Source organism: Oryx dammah, unplaced genomic scaffold (genome assembly GCF_014754425.2).
Source record: "Oryx dammah isolate SB20612 unplaced genomic scaffold, SCBI_Odam_1.1 HiC_scaffold_18, whole genome shotgun sequence".
Classification (NCBI taxonomy): Eukaryota; Metazoa; Chordata; class Mammalia; order Artiodactyla; family Bovidae; genus Oryx; species Oryx dammah.
Genome location: NW_024070202.1, coordinates 48,640,444 through 48,659,983, shown reverse-complemented (window position 1 = coordinate 48,659,983; position 19,540 = coordinate 48,640,444). Strand labels below are relative to the sequence as shown.

At 39.9% G+C, this 19,540-nt stretch overlaps 1 protein-coding gene across 2 annotated transcripts in view; it reads right to left on the bottom strand.

Moving 5' to 3' along the window:
- PRKAR2B (protein kinase cAMP-dependent type II regulatory subunit beta) overlaps positions 1–19,540 on the bottom strand; it is a 111,672-nt gene that overhangs the window by 34,096 nt on the left and 58,036 nt on the right. For both annotated transcript variants that reach the window (XM_040260826.1, XM_040260827.1), the window contains exon 3: positions 6,682–6,734. In XM_040260826.1, the coding sequence (XP_040116760.1) occupies positions 6,682–6,734 (53 nt within the window). The remainder of the gene's footprint in view (positions 1–6,681; positions 6,735–19,540) is intronic.

The window sequence follows — 19,540 nt, the reverse complement described above, 5'->3', positions numbered from 1 at the left end:
ATTTGAGGGAAAATGAATCTAACACTCCTGGTGCGCTCATTTGAGAATGAGCTCAAAGAAGACCACTGCCCGAGGTGCTCAAGCTTCCAACCTGGAGGGCGAAGGCCAAGAGAATGCCCTCGGTAAGTGAGCTGGCCATCTCTTCAGAGTCCCTTCTGACCACCGGAAGGCTCAACTGACTTGGACCCAAAGGCCCGTTCTTTTGTGAACATGGGTACCATATAACTATAAAATGGGGTAACGAGGCAAGAGATGGTCCTAAAAGCAGAAGACACCTCGTGGGTCTCCTGGAGACCCTCACATCACCTTTTCCTGCTCTAATGTCACACACACAGTGACCAGAGGACATGGTGATGAGTAGGGGGCCCCACCATCAGAACCACCAGGGTCGGCCGGTGCTGAGCTTTGTGTCCATGACTATATCAAAACTCACAATGGGAAATTAAAACCAGCATTTTAAACCCATCTCAGATGGCTAAAAAGCCAGAGGCCCGAGAAGAACTGAGGAAATGTACAGTATATGTGTGCTATTTATATGGGTACTGTTCACATACTATTAGCCAGTTAGAGGAGGAAGCTGTTGCAGATTTTTCTTTAAAAGGGCAAGGGATATGCAAGCTAGTGTTTCCTATCTAACCAATATTCACATCAAACTAGATTCTATTATGGCACGTGGACCTAGAAAAAGCAGATCCTGCTGCCTAAGAACTCACTGCTGTTTAAGAAACTTTAAAAATTTGGATATGAACTAAATCATGCCAACCAAAATTCGTATCTGCCTACGTCAAATAAGGATGATTTTAACACAATCAAACAAAACAAAAAGTTATTTCTCACTTCACAAAAACCATCTGGAACTTCAAACTGAAGTGATCATAAATGTTTGCCTACTGAGAAGCTCTCTCCTCAGAAAGAAAAGGTTGGGGATACCATGTCACAGATGTTGAAAATAATTTCCTGAGCCCAAGGTGGAGCCACCCCTGCCCAGGGTGCCACATCAGCAAAGCAAAGCTGAGATCACTCCCATGTCTCTAGAAACGCTCCACTTTGCCAGCAATACAGTATATCCAGTCAGCCGATCCCCAAAGGCCAAGCCAAATCTGGGCTCTATGCTCACTTCCTTGTTCCTCATTCACTTTCTCTTTTTCTCTTCCTTGTTCCTTATTCTTTATCCTCTAAAAGCTTCCTGCCCTCCACCCTACTGTGCAGTTCTCTGGACCCTCGGGAATGGAGACTGCCTGCTTCATGCAGCCTTAAATAAAATGTATATCACCGAAACTGTCTTCTTCAATCATTTTCAGCACCATATTGCACCTGACTTACTTTTGCCATCAATTTAAGTCTTTCTCCCCAGCCCATTCACTTTGCATGAACACCTCACACAAAAGCCTGTCTTCTTCTCTCTTTCTCCTGCTACTTCTCTTATGAATTCACAGTTCCGAATTTTGTTTCTCCATCCTGCTACCGCTGCTACTGCGTACTGCTCTCCTCCCTGCTTTCTTTATTCCCCTCTCTTCCTTCTGCCTGCCATCACTCGTCGGGTCTTTTATCTACCATAGTCGCCCCTCACCCTCAACCTCTGCCATTAAAATTCCTGCTCTGCATGCTGAAAAGCAAACAGTCAGAAATCAGGTGAATCTTTGAAGCTCTGCCCTCCCTGCCCTGTACCAACTGTTCAGATGCTCTCCTCCTCCTACAGACTCATTTCCTTCTGTTGGGTTTGGTGGGATCTGACATCTGAGATCTGCATCTAGACAATTAAGGTCTTCTGCAATGTGCATAAGCGTGATTTCTACTAGGGGCATTTTTGGTTTTTATTATTTATTTCTGATTTCAAGATAAAAATCTTTTTGTTCAAACAAATGTTGATGTGGCATTTACCATGTGCCAGGCACTGTTTTAAGGGCTTCACAAATGTTAGTTTTATTCTAGTAATAGGGAGTGTCGATGGCACAGTGGTAAAGAATCTGCCTGCCAATGCAGGAGACCCAAGAGACATGGGTTTCATCCCTGGGTCGGAAAGAGTCCCTGGAGGAGGAAATGGCAACCCACTCCAGTATTCTTGCCTGGAAAATTCCATGGACAGAGGAGCTTGGCAGGCTATAGTCCATAGGGTCACATTCCGCTGTATTCAACTGAGCGCGCGCACACACACATCCTAGTAACAGGCCCCATGAAGCAGGTGACTGCTCAGTGAAATAAGTCAGACAGAGAAAGACAAACAATGCATGGCCTCTCAAAAGGAAAGATGTAAGAAAATCAACTTGCTCAGGCAACTTCTTCAATGTGACACAGTTGAGAAGTTGTAGTGCTGGGATTCACCCCAGGCAGGCTAGCCACAGAGTTCTTACTATAAGCCAAGGTCAGCACACCATTGCCTGAAGGCCACATTTCTTTCTGTAGGATCCCTACACTGAGAATGATTTTTTTAATGACTGTGGGAGGATAATCAAAAGAATGTTTCCTAACATATGAAAAGTATAAGAAATTCAAATCTCCACAAGTAAAGTTTCATGGGTCACAGCCACACGTGTTTATTTATGTATTATCTACGGCTGCTTTTAAGCTGAAACAGCAGAGCTGAAGAGTTGTGACAGAAACTGAAAGGCCCCCAAAGCATGAAGTATCGATTATTTGAAAATAGAATTCCCAGGAAAAAAAAAACTTTACAGGAAAAGTTTGTCAACTACTGCTATAAACCTCTGTAGCCTTTCAATTTAAAAAAAAATAGAAGAAACAATAAAACTGACTGACACCTTTTCTTTAAAGAAAACACTGTGTCTATTTTGTTAAGCAAGGGAAGTCTGTACAAGATGTTTTCATATCTATCCAATATGTTCTCCACACAGAGCTGAAAGTAATCTTTTAAAAGTTTAAATCAGAACACCCCATTCTCCAGAGTAAACCCTCGGTAGAGGCCATCACATTCCTACCTCCTCCTCCGCCTTCCCCTCAGCCACTCAGCTCCAGCCACACCAGCCCTCACTCAGAGCCTCCGACTCTTCCCACTCTGATGGGCGTGGGTCAACCCAAAATGCACTGCCAGACTTTTGGCAAGATCCTCTCCACGTTCATCCTCTGGTCTCACTTCAAGGAGTCCTTCTCCCACTATTCTGTTTCATTAGGGACCTAGTTGATCTCGGGGGTCTGGTTTTAATTCCTACACCCTATCACACTGTCCTTTCAACAGTTCATATTTTGTGACTGCTAATTTGCTAGCTTTCTGTTAGCTTCTGTTATTAGACTCTGAGCTCCAAGACAGCAAGGACTTGTCCATCATGTTCACCACTGTATACTTAGCATTCGACCAGATATGCAGAAAGCACTCCCAAAACATTTCATGGAGTACAAAATGAAGAAGTACTCCACTCTTAAATTTACTAGCTCTTCTCTGCCCATTTCTACATGCTCGATGTACATAACCCTTACATTTTCATTTATTAAAGGTATTCCAAGTAAAATCTAATTTGTTATTTTCCAAAGTCAATCTTACATACTTAAATTTTCTTTGAATACATATCATTTTATAAAAAATAAATATCTATTTACACAGCTCTGAGATTACAGGTTGTTGTTGTTGTTGCTTAGTCACTAAGTTGTATCCAACTCTTCATGACCTTACAGACTGTAGCCCACCAGGCTCCTCTATCCATGGGATTCTCTAGGTAAGAATACTGGAGTGGGTTGCCATTTCCTTCTTCAGGGGATCTCTCAGACACAGGGATCAAACTTGTGTCTCCTGCCTGGCAGGCAGATTTTTTTTTACCACTGGCCCACCAGGGAAGCCCAATAAAATAAACAGAGTCTTTGAAATAAGGCAAAATGTCCAAATGAAAAGTTAATTTATCAAAATTCACTGTATGATTTCCTTATGGACATTTTCTAAAGCCAATTAATTTTGAAATCTGTAATAATCATTTCTAAAGGCTATGGTACAAACTGCCTTATAGTATCTATTAGTAAGACAAAAAATTGTACAGTTTTTAGCAACATGTTTCGAGAAGAGTCAACTTAATGAAAACCCCAAGACATTTTATTATGATTAATCATTAATTAATTACCAAACATCTACTAAAGTAACATTGAAGGGTGACAGGCACAACTTGGGTTGAATGTCCAACCTACAAGATGCCTCCTTCACCAGGAACTGCCCTTATCTATCTATTTATATACCTTTAAAAAAATTATAGTTAATTTACAAAGTTGTGTTAGTTTCAGATGTAAAGCAATTGATTTATATATATATATACACACACATATATATATATATGTTTTTCAGATTCTTTTCCATTATAGGTTATTATAAATACTGAATATAGTTCACTGTGCTATGTCGGTCATTGTTCTTTACCTATTTTATAAATACATATATATAGTGGTGTGTACATGTTAATCCCAAACACCTAATTTCTCTCTCCCCCAACTCCCACTAGCTACTACAGTAACCATAAATTTGTTTTCTATGTCTACGAGTCTATTTCTGTTTTGTAAATAAATTGATGTATACAATTTTTTAAGATTTCATATACAAGTGATGCCATATGATTATCTGTCTTTGTCTTACTTCACTCAGTATAGCAATTTCTAGGTTGTTCTGTGTTGCTACAGAGGGCACTGCTTCATTCTTTTTTGTGGCTGAGTAGTATCCATTGTATATATTTGCCACATCTTTATCCATTCACCTGTGGAGGGACATTTAGGCTGTTTCCAAGTCTTGGCTATTATATAAATGGTGCTGCTATGAACACCACAGTACATGCATCTTTTTGAATTAAAGTTTTCTCTGGATATATGCCCAGGAGTGGGATTGCTGGATACCCTCATTTTAAGTGAGGCCAGTTAAGTCTGTACTCCTTGGCCTGACCCCCAACCCCAAGGGTCAAGTCTGTGAAAACTCTCCACAAGGAAACTAGGATTGTGAACTGAGAGAGACAGAAGAGCTAGTGGCAGCTGAGTCCCTTTCAGTAAGTGCTACACCAGTGCTGTGAAAGGACCCCAGAAGGGGCTGACTCCTGCCTGCTAGCCACAGCCTGGGGTTTTCTTTAACTCTCTCAGGAATTCTGTAAGATCTCCAAGCACATGTCCAATAGTCCCCTAATGTTTTTGTTTTTTAATCTCAATGTGATTAGGGGTTTCTTTCCCCCAGCCAAATGATTCTTATCTGGTATAGCCCTCCCAACAAGACTGTCAGCAATTAGTTGGAGTGATCCAGTCAAACCACTTTACCTATGGCATGGACCAAATGGTAGCTAACAGTCGTCGAGTCCATGAGATACCATATATTGCTTTCAAACTATATTTTTAAAAGTTCTTTTTAATTTAAATTTTTACTAAGTCAAACCAGATCATCAAACATCTCAATTACTAAGCTTTATCATATACATTTATACACAAAGTATGATTCGAGTAGGAAATGACAACCCACTTCAGCATTCTTGCCTGGAAAATTGCATGCAAAGAGGAGTCTGGAGGGCTACAGTCCATGGGGTTGCAAAGAGTCAGACATGACTGAGCACATATACATACACACATACACACACACACAATGCTGTCTTCAAAGTAACCTATTATTGTTTCATTGAAATACATAATAGGATAGGGGAGGGTTGTTTGGACCACATTATAGTGGTTATAGCACATTGAACATTAGTGATGATACCTTGACCTTAAGGCAACATAATTTTCAGACTGGAATTTATGCATTTTATAAAAATATGTAAGTTTTGGTTCTCAGAAGTGAATATTGCAAGTCTGGTACTGTCCCCATCATGGACAATTGTGAAACGGGATTTCCTTCAAAATCATCTGTGTCATTTAAGGTTCCTGATCTATCACTGGATTTTATTTACATTTCAGGGAGCTTAATGATGTAATGTCTTAGGGACTCAAGTATTCTGCTTTTCTATAAAACTCAATCTTACTGAAGTATTTTTCAGAGCTACAGAAACAGATTTTCTTTTCATTTTTTAACACCAAATGAAAAAAAAGAAACTTTTGCAATGAACTCAAAAATAAATAAATAAATGATTACTTTCCATTTCCAGGCTCAGTAATCTCCTATTTAGTTTACTTTCTACTAAATAAGTAATAGGAGAATGGAATGAAAGGACACAGCTTAAAAAGTGTTTCAAAGCAGACAAATTCTTACAAAAACATTAGGCCCTCCAAATCAGTTTCTGAGTAAACAATCAGATACACAGATTTTAAAAAATAATAACTTCTGTACTGACACTTTAGATGTAATTTTATTGTGTCTGTTGTTGTTTCAGAGTAAGCATCTGTTGTGATAAATTAGTAGGAGCAAAAGTCTTTTCCCAGTATTTTTCTTTGCTAGAAATACTTACTTGTCTAAGAAAAATAACATTATCACTTTGGGAAAGATAGCTAAAAACATTTTTCATCACAGGCTGTATTTTTGCAAGAGAAATAAAAGCACAACTTCAGTGAGTTATGATGTCCATCTTTCCTTTTATCCAAAGAGAGAGATGCTTTGGATCAAAGTAACTACACAGAACATGAAGCAGTAAGCTATCAGAGAGAAGACTACAAAAAGAAACAGTCAAAATAATTCCATTATGCTTTCTGTTAATCTATAAGCCTGTTAACATCTTTTCTATTACTATTTTCCCTATCCAAGACAAGAGTATAATGTAAAATTAATGTATTCAGTAAGTTACATACCCTGGATTCAGCATCGTCTTCTTCTTCATCAGGGTTATAAGCTTCTGCACATACTGTAAAGATAAACATGGAAATTTTAAAGATTCTTTCACCAAGAAACATGCTACAATAAATATATCTTTAAAAATTAATGAGCAAAAAGAATGCTGTGGTGTAAAAAAGCATGAATCCACCTCATCCAGGGCAAGTAGTCTACCCTCCAAAGCCAGTCTGCTATTGCAATTTATACGTTATTTACTAAAACATAAAGCTGCCCTTTTAGGCACTGACAACTTCTTTTCTTTCTTTTACTCAGAGAAACATAGCTAACCTCTTTCACCTTCATTTCCAAGCTGGAGAAATGGTTAAGATCCAAAATTACTGGAAAGAACAGGCACACACAAAATCTAAGTCTGCTTTGAAATGGTCAATTTAATCATGCAATTATGAGTAACTTGCATAAATTATCCATAATTCAATCTTCCAGGAATAAATACTATTAATATTTTGCATAGTCCTTTCCAGTCTTTATTCTGAGCTCAGTTCATACTGCATTCAAAATTTTAAAACTTGTTTTTTCATTTAACACTGTAAGAATTCTGCATGCCATTGGAAACATTTTATAAATATTTTTTAAAGACTAGTTATTTATCATAAGCTCCAATTTACTACTCCCCTTAATGCTAGACAGAAAATTGGCTTCTATTGAAACAACCTTGCAGTAAATATCTTAATGCACAAATATTTGTCTACATTTCAGATTATGTTGTGGAATTATTCCCAGATGTTATTTTGGGGGCTAAAAGGTATGACAACTTTTAAGTCATATTTATCATGACATTTCTTCGCAGGGGGATTATACCCATCCAGTGTTCTATAAGGAATGTGTGAGGAGACTCCCCTAAATGGTACCACAGAGTTAGATATTATTGACAGTTTAAATGGAAAAAAGATTAAAATTTTTAAGTATTATTGAATTTGAACAATTTTCAAATGTTTGTAGGCAGACTGTATATCCTCTTTTGTCCCTATGCCTGAGATATTTACTTCTGTATTTTATTTTCTTTTTGATTTACACCGGTTTCTCAATACAAGTTTGACATATCTCTTATAATCATTTTATCCAATTTTCTTTTTTTCTTTGGCTATGCTATGTGCTTGCAGGATTTTAGACTATGGATTAAACTCAGACCAAGGCAGTGAAAGCATGGAGTCCTAACTATTGGACGGCAGGAAATTCCGTCCAGTTTGCTTTTTAACTATAATTACTGGAGAAGGAAATGGCAACCCACTCCAGTGTTCTTGCCTGGAGAATCCCAGGGACAGGGGAGCCTGGTGGGCTGCCATCTCTGGGGTCGCACAGAGTCGGACACAACTGAAGCAACTTAGCAGCAGCAACTCATGTTTTTTGTTTTTAATGTAATGGCATCGAGAAAAAAAATTCCCCAATATGATTTAAACCCAATGTTAAATATCACAAAAGTACCACTGCTTCAGAGTTTGATATTTGCAAATCTTTTTTATTTGCAGATTTACAGATGTGTAGCTTCTCTTCTTTCAGTTTGTAAAGGGAGACCTTTTTACATTTATGCTTTAATCCAGGTGGTGCTAGTGGTAAAAAACCCACCTGTCAATGCTGGCGATACTAACAGTCACGTGTTCAATCCCTAGGTCGGGAAGATCCCCTAGAGGAGGGGATGGGAACCCACTCCAGTATTCTTGCCTGCAGAATCCCATGGACAGAGAAGCCTGGCAGGCTACAGTCCATAGGGTTGCAAGGAGCCAGGCATAACTGAAGAGACTTAGCACACACACTTTAATCCATGTGGACTTGATTCTGGTGTGGACATAGAAATTTAAAGAGCAGAGGACAGATGAAAGGCTGACAAATATCCTTCCAGGGGCCTCAGAAGTACTGTCATCTTTAGTCCAAGGATTGTCAATATTATTATGAAATCTGCCAGTAGCTTTCTTTTTATAGGCATTGTTCTATACACCTTAGCCAGTGAGTGATTCTTAACCAGGGCCTATTCTGTCCCCCAGCATGACATTTAGGCAACATCTGGAGACATTTTGGCTGTTACATCTGTAGGAGGTTAAGCTGCTGGGGGAAGCTAGGAGACACCCCATCACGCACAGGACAGCTCTCCCTCATCCCTCCTTCCAACAAAGAATGATCTGATCCAAAATGTCAACAGGGCTGAGGCTGGGAAGCCTTGACCAGGTGTATATTTTCTCCTTCGTCTCACAACAACCCTAGGTGTCGTATCACCACTTCGGAGATGAAAGAACAGGGCACAGTTATATATCTTGGCTAAGATCACACAATGTGGTACAACCACAGGATTTGATCCCAGGGCTGTCTAGCTCACTCCAAATGCCCTATTCTTCTTTTTTTATGTTTTTAAAAGCAGCTTTATTGAGATATAATTCACATGCCATACAATTCACCCATGTAAAGTGTACACTCAATGTTTTCGGTATATTACATTATTAATTTTTTGTAGCAGGTCCTGGAACTTCATTCCTTTTTATGGAAAGGGCTTGTTCTCAACCACTGTTTTGCCCTTGCTGGCTTCGGTGAATTCACCAACACAATGCCTGGACCTCAGCCTTCTGCCTCAGAAATCTAACAGAAGGAGGCCTTTTCCCAGGGACAGGCTCCCATTAAAGAACCTCACTGATGAATATCACCAGGATGCCAGCTTAGTAACTAACTTCCTGAATTATTATGGAGTCACCATAACTAGCCAGCTCTCTCCCTGAAGGAAGACCATGGAAGTCAAATCACAACTAAAAGCTTCCTTGGTGAGAAGATGGGAGGAGGAGAGTCTGTCAAATAAACTATTTAATGCATCAGTCTGGGACAGCCTAATGTGGATGAAAGTGAAAGAGGAGAGCTAAAAAGTTGGCTTAAAGCTCAACATTCGGAAAACTAAGATCATGGCATCTGGTCCCATCACTTCATGGCAGATAGATGAGGAAACAGTGGAAACAGTGGCTGACTTTATTTTTCTGAGTTCCAAAATCACTGCAGATGGCGACTATAGCAATGAAATTAAAAGATGCTTACTCCTTGGAAGGAAAGTTATGACCAATCTAGACAGCATATTAAAAAGCAGAGACACTACTTTGCCAACAAAGGTCCGTCTAGTCAAGGCTATCATTTTTCCAGTGGTCATGTATGGATGTGAGAGTTGGACTATAAAGAAAGCTGAGTGCTGAAGAATTGATGCTTTTGAACTGTGGTGTTGGAGAAGACTCTTGAGAGTCCCTTGGGCTGCAAGGAGATCCAACCAGTCCATCCTAGAGGAGATCAGTCCTGGGTGTTCACTGGAAGGACTGATGCTAAAGCTGAAACTCCAATACTTTGGCCACCTGATGCAAAGAGCTGACTCATTGGCAAAGACCCTGATGCTGGGAAAGATTGAGGGCAGGAGGAAAAGGGGACGACAGAGGATGAGATGGTTGGATGGCATCATCGACTCGATGGCCATGGGTTTGGGTGGACTCAGGGAGTTGGTGATGGACAGGGAGGCCTGGCGTGCTGCGGTTCATGGGGTTGCAAAGAGTCAGACACGACTAAGCCACTGAACTGAACTGAACTGAACTGGGACAGCCCAAGACACACACGTGCAACACACACAGTCCTGAGAACGTGGCCCAGACTCTAGAATTGTGTTGCCACAACTTTCCTAAAAGCAGGATAGCATCTACCTCTAAAGCTTGGCTCTGTAATTTTCTTTTTCCCTGTCTGACCAACCTCACAGGCAGGACTGATATATAACTTGCAGGGCTCAGTGCACAGTGAAAATACAGGCCCATTTTCATAAATTAAAAAATTTAAGAGGACAAGAGCAGAACATTAAACCAAAGCCAAGGCCCTTGGGAGTGTGGAGACCACAAAGTCAACCATTCTAATGGTATCTGTATGTTCAGTGAGGTGATATTGTAAGATATTATGTTCTTCAAGGTAACCTGTGATATATAGCACCTTGACCCATTAATGTTGATCTTCAGTTTTAATTCACAGAAGGAAATCTTAATCCTCTAATTTCTAAGTTTCAAGCCCCTAAATGCTGACTAAAAATCGTCACTAGCAAGAATCTGTTCTCTTTCTAAATAATTTATCAATGGCTTCAGTATTATTACTTAATACCCTTCTGATTTGTGAAACCTACCTTATCACATATTTGTTTCTTTCTGAACTATTCATTCCATTGAATCATTTGTTGTTCCAATATTACAGGGTTTAGCTCTGGCACTGAAGTGTGGTAGTTTCACTATATTAAAACTCATCTACTGTACCTCCTACACTGCCATGGGGCCCTCACACTCCTTACTTTCACTGACACAGTCTCTTCTGATTGGAATTTCCCCCGCGTCCTCCTTTCCAAGCCATCCCTTCTCTTCAGCCCCAGCTGAAAAATCAGATCAATGGCAGAGTTGTGAGTTCCAACAGAGACTTTATGGCCTAAAAGCCTAAAATATTTACAGTCTGGTTTTTACAAGCTGAATTTTGTCCCTCCAAGTTTTATATATTGAAGCCCTAACCCCTAATGCCGCAAAATGTGACAGTATTTGGAGGCAGAGCCTTTAAAGGGGTGATTAACTTAAAATCAGACAATTAGGTTGGGCCCTAATCCAATCTGACTGGTGTCTTTATAATGAGAGGAACTCTGGACACAGAGACACACCAAGGATGCACACTAGTGGAGGAAGGACCACGAGACAGCACAGTGAGAAGGCGGTCTTCTGCAAACCAAGGAGAGAAGCCTTCTGAGAAACTAAATATGCTGACACGTTGCTCTAAGCTTTCTACCCTCCAGGACTGTGAGAAAATACATTTCTGTGGTTTAAGCCAAAAAAATAAAGTGAGATCAAGAGTCAAACACTGACCTCTTACTTAGACAGGGCTAACAGGATACCCCACTGCTGTGTTCCCTTTGCAGTATGGACAGAGTTCATTACCATCACCTACTGCTGCTGCTGTTGCTAAGTCGCTTCAGTCGTGTCCAACTCTGTGCGACCCCATAGACGGCAGCCCACCAGGCTCCCCCGTCCCTGGGATTCTCCAGGCAAGAACACTGGAGTGGGTTGCCATTTCCTTCTCCAATGCGTGAAAGTGAAAGTGAAGTCGCACAGTCGTGTCCAACACTTTACCAAACAGGTTACCACCTATGTCCTGCCCAGGCAGAACTGTAGCCCTTCGGAAACTATGTTCATTTCTCTATGTCCCTAGTACTGACCAGTGGCTTAGTGGTAAAGAATCCACCTGCAATGCAGGAGACGCAGGTTCAATCCCTGGGTTGGGAAGAACCCCTGGAGAAGGAAATGGCAACCCATTCCAGTATTCTTGCCTGGGAAATACCACAGACACAGGAGCCCAGCAGCTTACAGTCCATGGGGTTGCAAAAGAGTCAGACACAACTTAGCAACAAAACAACCATGAAAAGCACCAACCTAGCACAGTGACTGGCTCAGTGCACATTTTTTGAAAGAATGACTGATGAACAAACAAGCTTGAAGGTCCTCGAGGGCAGAGATGATGTCTCTTTTAAATATCACCCAATAATCTACCTGTATTATAGACTCTCAAACAAAAATACATAGAATGAATGAATAAAAAGTTGTTCTTTGTATACTATTTGTCCAAAAAAATGGGAACAGAGAGGATGAGTGAAAATGAGGACCTTCCATCTTGTTCACCAAAGGACCTGGCACAGAGGTTAGGAGCTTAGTGAATATCTATGCAAGGAATGAATGAATGAAAGACTCTATATCTGGATAGACCCTTAACCCCAAGCCTCCAGATACCCTGAGCTGCCTTGAATTTTTTTCTCAAGTGTACCCCATCCCTCCTGGGGAACCTGAAATTGAGCCTGAAACTATATACTCTATTCTGTTTGGCAATTACACAGTTACGAGGAAAAAGAGCCTTCTTCTTTATGTGAACCCTATGGTGAGTTTTCCTGCCATGTTGTGTATATATGTATTTGGATAATACATTAGTAATCTAGAATGCTCCAAGAATTTTAGTAGTTTCCCACACTGCAGACAGTATAATATGCACTAGCATAGCCAGACAAATGTCAGGGTTTGCAGGACAGAAAAGTGAAAACTATATATTGGGTCTGCATCTTGTGGGACTTGGCCCTCAATCTTTTCATGCACTACTCCCCCTCCCCACCCCCCACACACAATGTGACAGACAAGGGCCAAATATTCCTATATTTATTCCATTTTCCTATATTTAGAAGCACGTTGTCTTTTCCAACATCATTTCCAATAGGGTGTCCAAAAACTCACTTCAATTCTGACACTACCTACCCAAAGTTAGCATTATATACCAAGAGTTGAAGCAGTAGTCCCACAAGACTGCCCCCACTTTAGGCATCAATCACAATTCCCAGGCTACCATACCTCTGACCAACCGGCTATAAACTGAGAGTTCCCACAACACCCTCCTCTAGTTTGATAATTCAGTAGAATGAGTCACAAAACTCGGGAAGTACTTGCCTTTCTCTTACTGGTTTATTATAAAGAATACAACTCAAGAATAGCCAAAAGGATGAGAAGTACAGGGTGAGATATGGTGGGAGGGGCGCAGCCTCCATGCCCTCTCTGGATGCCATCCTCCCAGCTTCGTGCTGTGCTCCCCAGTCTGCAAGCTCTCTGCAGCTGTTTGTTTAGGGGTTTCTATGGAGGTTTTGTTACATGGGCACAAACCAGTGGCCTTTGGTGATTAACCTCCATCTCCAGTCCCTCTCCCATACTCCAAGGCTGGACTGAGTTCCAAGCTTCCAATCATAGTTTAGTCTTTCTGGGACCAGCCCCCATTCTGAAGCTATCCAGAAGCCCCTCAGCCAAGAAACTCTGGTGAGCACACCAAAGAAATCATGAGATCCCCAGGGTTTTAGGAACTCTGTGCCAGGCACCAGGACCAAGTATCTTTTTCTTTTTATACTGCACAAGGGATTACACCAACTCCCAGGGTTTTTCACCAAGTGCCCTATACTTTGTTGGGGAATGTATAAAAATCAGTTCAGTTAAAACAACTGTGCCCTGGACAAGTTTACCCTGTGAGTTCTGAAAAAGCCAACAAAGAATAAAGGAAGCAGGCCCAGCTCCATGAGCCACTGGGCCTCAGCACCTGGCACAGAGCCCTGCACACAGTACAGCCTCAATAAATATTTGCGGAAGGAATCAAAAGCAAATGTGGCCTGCAGAGAAAGACTGCGTGCTCAGAGGTCTACAACCTAGGGGAAAAATGGACTTCTGCAAAATATGTAAAATTTACTTCCCCAATGTTCTCAACGCACTAAGATTTCAGCATACTTATTTAAATGATAATCAGCTTGAAATAAAGCTATTATAAAAGCACAGATGTATTAGACAACAGAGTTCTGATGCAATGTGGTTAAACTTAGCTTATTGAAGTGGAAATGAGCTCCTACAAAGAGAAAAAAAAATATACCTTTTACAAATACTAGTTTAAAGCATGCATTTTCAAACAAGATTAGTTGGGGGAAGGGGCAAAAACCAAACTTTACTTTTACTTTACTTTTCCTCCATATAAACCATAGCTATACATACAACTGTTGTTTAGTTGCTCAGTAGTGTCCTTCTCTTCTGTGACCCCATGGACTGTAGCCTGCCAGGCTCCTCTCTCTGTGGGATTTCCCAGGCAAGAATACTGGAGTGGGTTGCCATTTCCTTCTCTAGGGGATCTTCCCAACCCCAGGGATCAAACCTGGGTCTCTTGCATTGAGGGATCCACCCTGGGTCTCCCTGGGTGGATTCTTACCACTGAGCCACCAGGGAAGCCCTTTTTTCCATATAAAGAATAGGTATTCATACAATATTTAACCAGATACACAGTATATCTGTTGTACTAAAATCTCATGGAAGCAACAGTTAGAGGGAAAAAAGACTAAGAAAGACTTGGGGGCAGAGGCAATAATAAAAATAAGACTGACACACACTGGTATAGGAGTACACTAGTTATAACTAAGTAAAAGGAAGAGGCATGATGACAAGCCATAGACACCCCCCTCCCCTCTTCAGTCACATTGTTGCCCAGACAGTCTGGTACCTATCCACTGGGACACATCAGTGTTCATCTTAACATGTCATTCACAAAGCAAAGGCATTTGGATAATATGTCCAAAAACAGAAGTTCACATTTTGATCCCAAATCACGTTCAAGCAAAATGACCCACAGGAAGTCTGAACTTATTCACTTAAAAAAATAGTTTTTGAAATGTGGGAGGTGATGCAGGGGGAACAATGCAAAGTATATGTATTATCACTCTATATTATACTATGTAATTTGCTACATCTATATATTTATATTACTTTTTTAATATTTACTGAAATATAGTTGATCGATAATATTGTGATACTTCCAGGTATATAGCAAAGTGACTCAGTTATATATATATATTTTATTATTATATATTCTGCATATACAATTTATATAAATTAATCCAAATGGAATCTTTTCCCATTATAGTCATTAGAAGTATTGAGTACCATTGCCTGTGCTATAAGTAGGTCCTTGATTCCTTGTTGGTAAACACTACATATAACTATGTACCATGTATAAACTACTTGTTCTGTAGGCGATCACAGCCTAGAAAGCAAGACAGAATAACCACGATACCATCAATGCCACAATGAAGGTGTGTACAAAGTGCACAGGAGCAAGGAAGAGAAAGAGGTGACCTGCTGCTCAGAGAACAAGGCTTTGCAGAAGAAGGGACTCCCTAAACTAATAATGAAGGACGGGAAGAAGTTTCTTGAGAAGAGAAGATTTTGTTCACTGCTATATTTCTAGAACTTGGAAGAATGAATGGCACGTAGTAAATGTTAACAAAAATAGTTGAAGACATGAATAGTTATTCTAGTATCTCTTTTTTGACCCTTAGACCTAAGGAAATTGCATCTGTCAGGGTAGACTAGCTTATGCTACAGTAACAAGCATCCCCAAATCATCATGACTTAAAAAACAGAAGTTTACATCTTGTTTACTCCGAACGTCTATCTCAGGATGGTGGGAAACCCCTGCGGTCTTCATAGAGGCCTGAAGGTCCACAGAACTGCCTCCATTTAGAATGTTACCAGTCTCCAAGACAGTGCCAAGTTACTCACTGGCTACTAATGGGGCTCAAGACATGGCACCCCAAAACACAGTACCTCAAAACGTGGCACTTTGACATACCATTTAAGGCTGAAGGAGTTTACGAAAATGTCAAAAGCAAGAAAGTCACTCTGACCTTCACCCCTCTCTCCAGCCCTCTTCCCTGAAAGAAGAGATAACCTCCCATGTGAAAAGTACCTTCTTCTGCCTATACCAGGAGGAAAAGAAACATTCTTACTATGGGCAGAGAAGGCTGTATAAACAAACCTTCCTGCTCCTTCACCAGTTATGCCCGCAGCTCAAATTCTCTGTCATGTCAACTCTTCACAAATTTATATTTCCTTTGTCTAAAAGATATTAAAGTCTCCTGTTCTGGTCACTTCTTTGGGTCTTCATTTTCTTGTGAAGGCTCCTGCTACGGCTAAGTTGATTCAGTCATGTCCAACTCTTTGAGACCTCAAGGACGCCCGCCAGGCTTCTCTGTTCAAGGGATTCTCCAGGCAGGAATATTAGAGTGGGTTGCCAGGCCCCTCTAGGGGATCTTCCTGACCCAGGGATCAAACCCGTGTCTCTTATGTCTCTTGCATTGACAGGTGGGTTCTTTACCACTAGCACCAACTGGGCAGTCCCAAAGGCTCCTATGTATATGTGAAAATTCAATAAAAATTTGTATGCTTTTCTTGTGTTAATCTTGTATCAGTTTAATTCTTAAGCCCTGCCAGAGACCCAAAGAGTACTGGAGAAATTTTACTCCCCTATGTTCCCAAAGCATCAGTGTGGAAGTGACACGTCACCTCTGCCAAGAAGGTATTTACACCACATTTCACAGGACAAGCAGCATGATCTTTCCAGAGAGACAGGGAAGTGCAATCCTACCTTGTAAAGGCCCTGAACCCACGCCTTCCTATCCCTGTTTCTTTTCAGGGGTTTATAAGGTGAGAGAAGAGATATTGAAATCAACCTCACAGTTTATGTACAAATAGGGAGAAAAACTTCTTAACTTAAAAATCTATAAAATAAGGCTCATCAACTCTGAAAAGAATCATAACCGTTTCCTTAAAAGTGCTTTTCAAATATTAACTGACCATTCAGCTATTTAATGTACAACTTAATATCCTATTTCCTGCATCAAAATATTAGAAGCTGTTATAATCTACCATGTTACTGCCTAGATTTTAGCTACAAAAAAAGCAATATAAATACAACCTGTACCTATCTTGCAGTAATGCTGGCAGGCTTCACTGAATAGTACTTAAGTTAATATTTAATTTCCAGATCAATTATGTTCATGTCAGAAAAATTAATTTAAAGATTTTAGCCAAGGTACTTAACTGTATAATCTTGTCTTGGTGAAACACACACTTTCCACTTAATCTAGTTGGTTTAACCTCTCCCCAAGGATATCAACAGGGCTTTAAAAATCAGCCCCTCAAAACCACCTTCGGTTCTCCATAAATTTCTGAATTTAAAAAAATTTATTTTATATTAGAGTATAGCTGATTTATGATGTTGTCTTAGTTTCAGAAATATAGCAAAATGATTCAGCTATCCATATACATATATTTATTCTTTATCAGACTATTTTCCCATGTAGGTTATTATGGAGTATTGAGTAGAATTCCCTGTCGTATACAGTTGGTCATTGTTGATTATCTATTTTATATATATAACAGTGGCATGTATATGTTAATCCCAACCTCCTAATTTATCCCTCCCCCTCTTTCCCCTCTTAACCATAAATTTGTTTTCTAAATCTATGAGTCTGTTTCTGTTTTGTTTGTAAAGTTCATTGCTATCATTGTTAAAGATTCTACATATAAGTGATATCGTCTATTTGTCTTCATCTGACTTACTTCACTTCATTTACAGCCATGTTGCTGTAAATGGCTTTACTTCACTCTTTTTATAAAACATTGTTTTAAATCTTCATTCATGTAGGCTCCTAAAGTGTCAAACATATAATTACCAATTTAAAAAAATTTTTACAAATTTTTTCCTGTTACTTCCACTAGAAAATATATTATCTCATAAGTATTTTAGAAGCCCTGGTGGCTCAGACGGTAAAGCGTCTGCCTACAATGCGGGAGACCCGGGTTCGATCCCTGGGTCGGGAAGATTCCCTGGAGAAGGAAATGGCAATCCACTCCAGTATTCTTGCCTGGAAAATCCCATGGACGTAGGGGCCTGGTTGGCTACTGTCCATGGGGTCGCAAAGAGTCGGACACGACTGAGCAACTTCACTATCTATCTATCTATTCAACACTTCACTAAACCACCCTGATTCATCACAAAATCATTATTTTTGCTGCCCTTTAAGAGAGAGATTTAGAATAAGATTATATAATTGACCCATTCCTATCCACGTTTTGTTTCTAAAAACAATTTTCCTCCACCTGTATACCACGCTTCAAGTGATTATACGCTCAGGAACCATTCATACCTCACAAGTAAAGCAACAGAACTCAAAACATTCTTTAATCTGATTTTAAAAGACATGTAAAAACAACCTAAGTGTCCATTAATAGCCAAATGGATAGAGATGTGTGATATTCCACAGACAGTGAAATATTACACAGCCATTCAAAATGTAATCTTGCCGTTTGTGACAACGTGCAAGGATCTAGAGGGCATTATGTTAAGTGAGGTAATTCAGATAAATAATGACAAATACTGCATGACTTGATTTACAGGCAGAATCTAAGAAGCAAAACAACCAAACCAAACCAAACCTAAAACAGACTCACAGACACAGAGAACAAACAGGTGAATGCCAGAAGGGAGGCATTGGGGTGGATGAAATAAGTGAAGAACATTAACAGGTTCAAAATTCCAGTTATATAATAAACAAGTCATAGAGATGTAATATACAGCATAAGGAATATGGTCAACAGTATTATAAAAACTTTGTGTGCAGACAGATGATTAATAGACTTTTCCTGGTGATCGTTTCATAATATATGCAAAATCAAGTCATTACATAGTAAACTCAAAACTAACATAATATTGTAATCAACTATATATTTTTTTAACTGTAAATTTTCTTCAAAAATGTCTCCAAAGGAAAAGCAAAGAACTATGTCAGAACCCATATACACATGATAAGTAAATTTTTATTCTAGATTTGGGTTCCTAAGTAATTAAAAACTTTAGTTATGAAGTATGTGGGCTTCCTAGGTGGCACAGTTGTAAAGAATCTGCCTGTCAATGCAGGAGATGCAAGACATGCGAGTTCAATCCCTGGTTGGGGAAGATCCCCAGAGTAGGAAATGACAAACCCACTCCAGCATTCTGCCTGGGAAATCCCATGGAGACAGGAACCTGCCCGGCACCAGCCCATGGGTTCGCAAAGAGCTGGATAAAACTGAGCACCACCACCAGCACCATATGGACTCAATCACTGAATCTATTGCCAATCCATTTTCTTTCCACTACATACTGAATATACATTCAATCTATAAAACATCCATCACTTTTTAAAATAATTAACCCATTTATAAGGAGTATGGTACAATTAAGAGGACAAAGCAATCAACAGATTTATAAAAAAGAATCATGTCGATCAACATGAAGTGTTTCTGTGAGAAACAGGACAGGCTCAAAAAATATTCTACACAGTGACACTGTTCAGAGACCATGAATAACCTGTGGGATTCAGAGAATGGAGGATATACCATATGAGCCCTCACTCTCTCTCACAGGAAACAATGGTCCCCCTGTAGCTACAGATGTTCCTTCCTT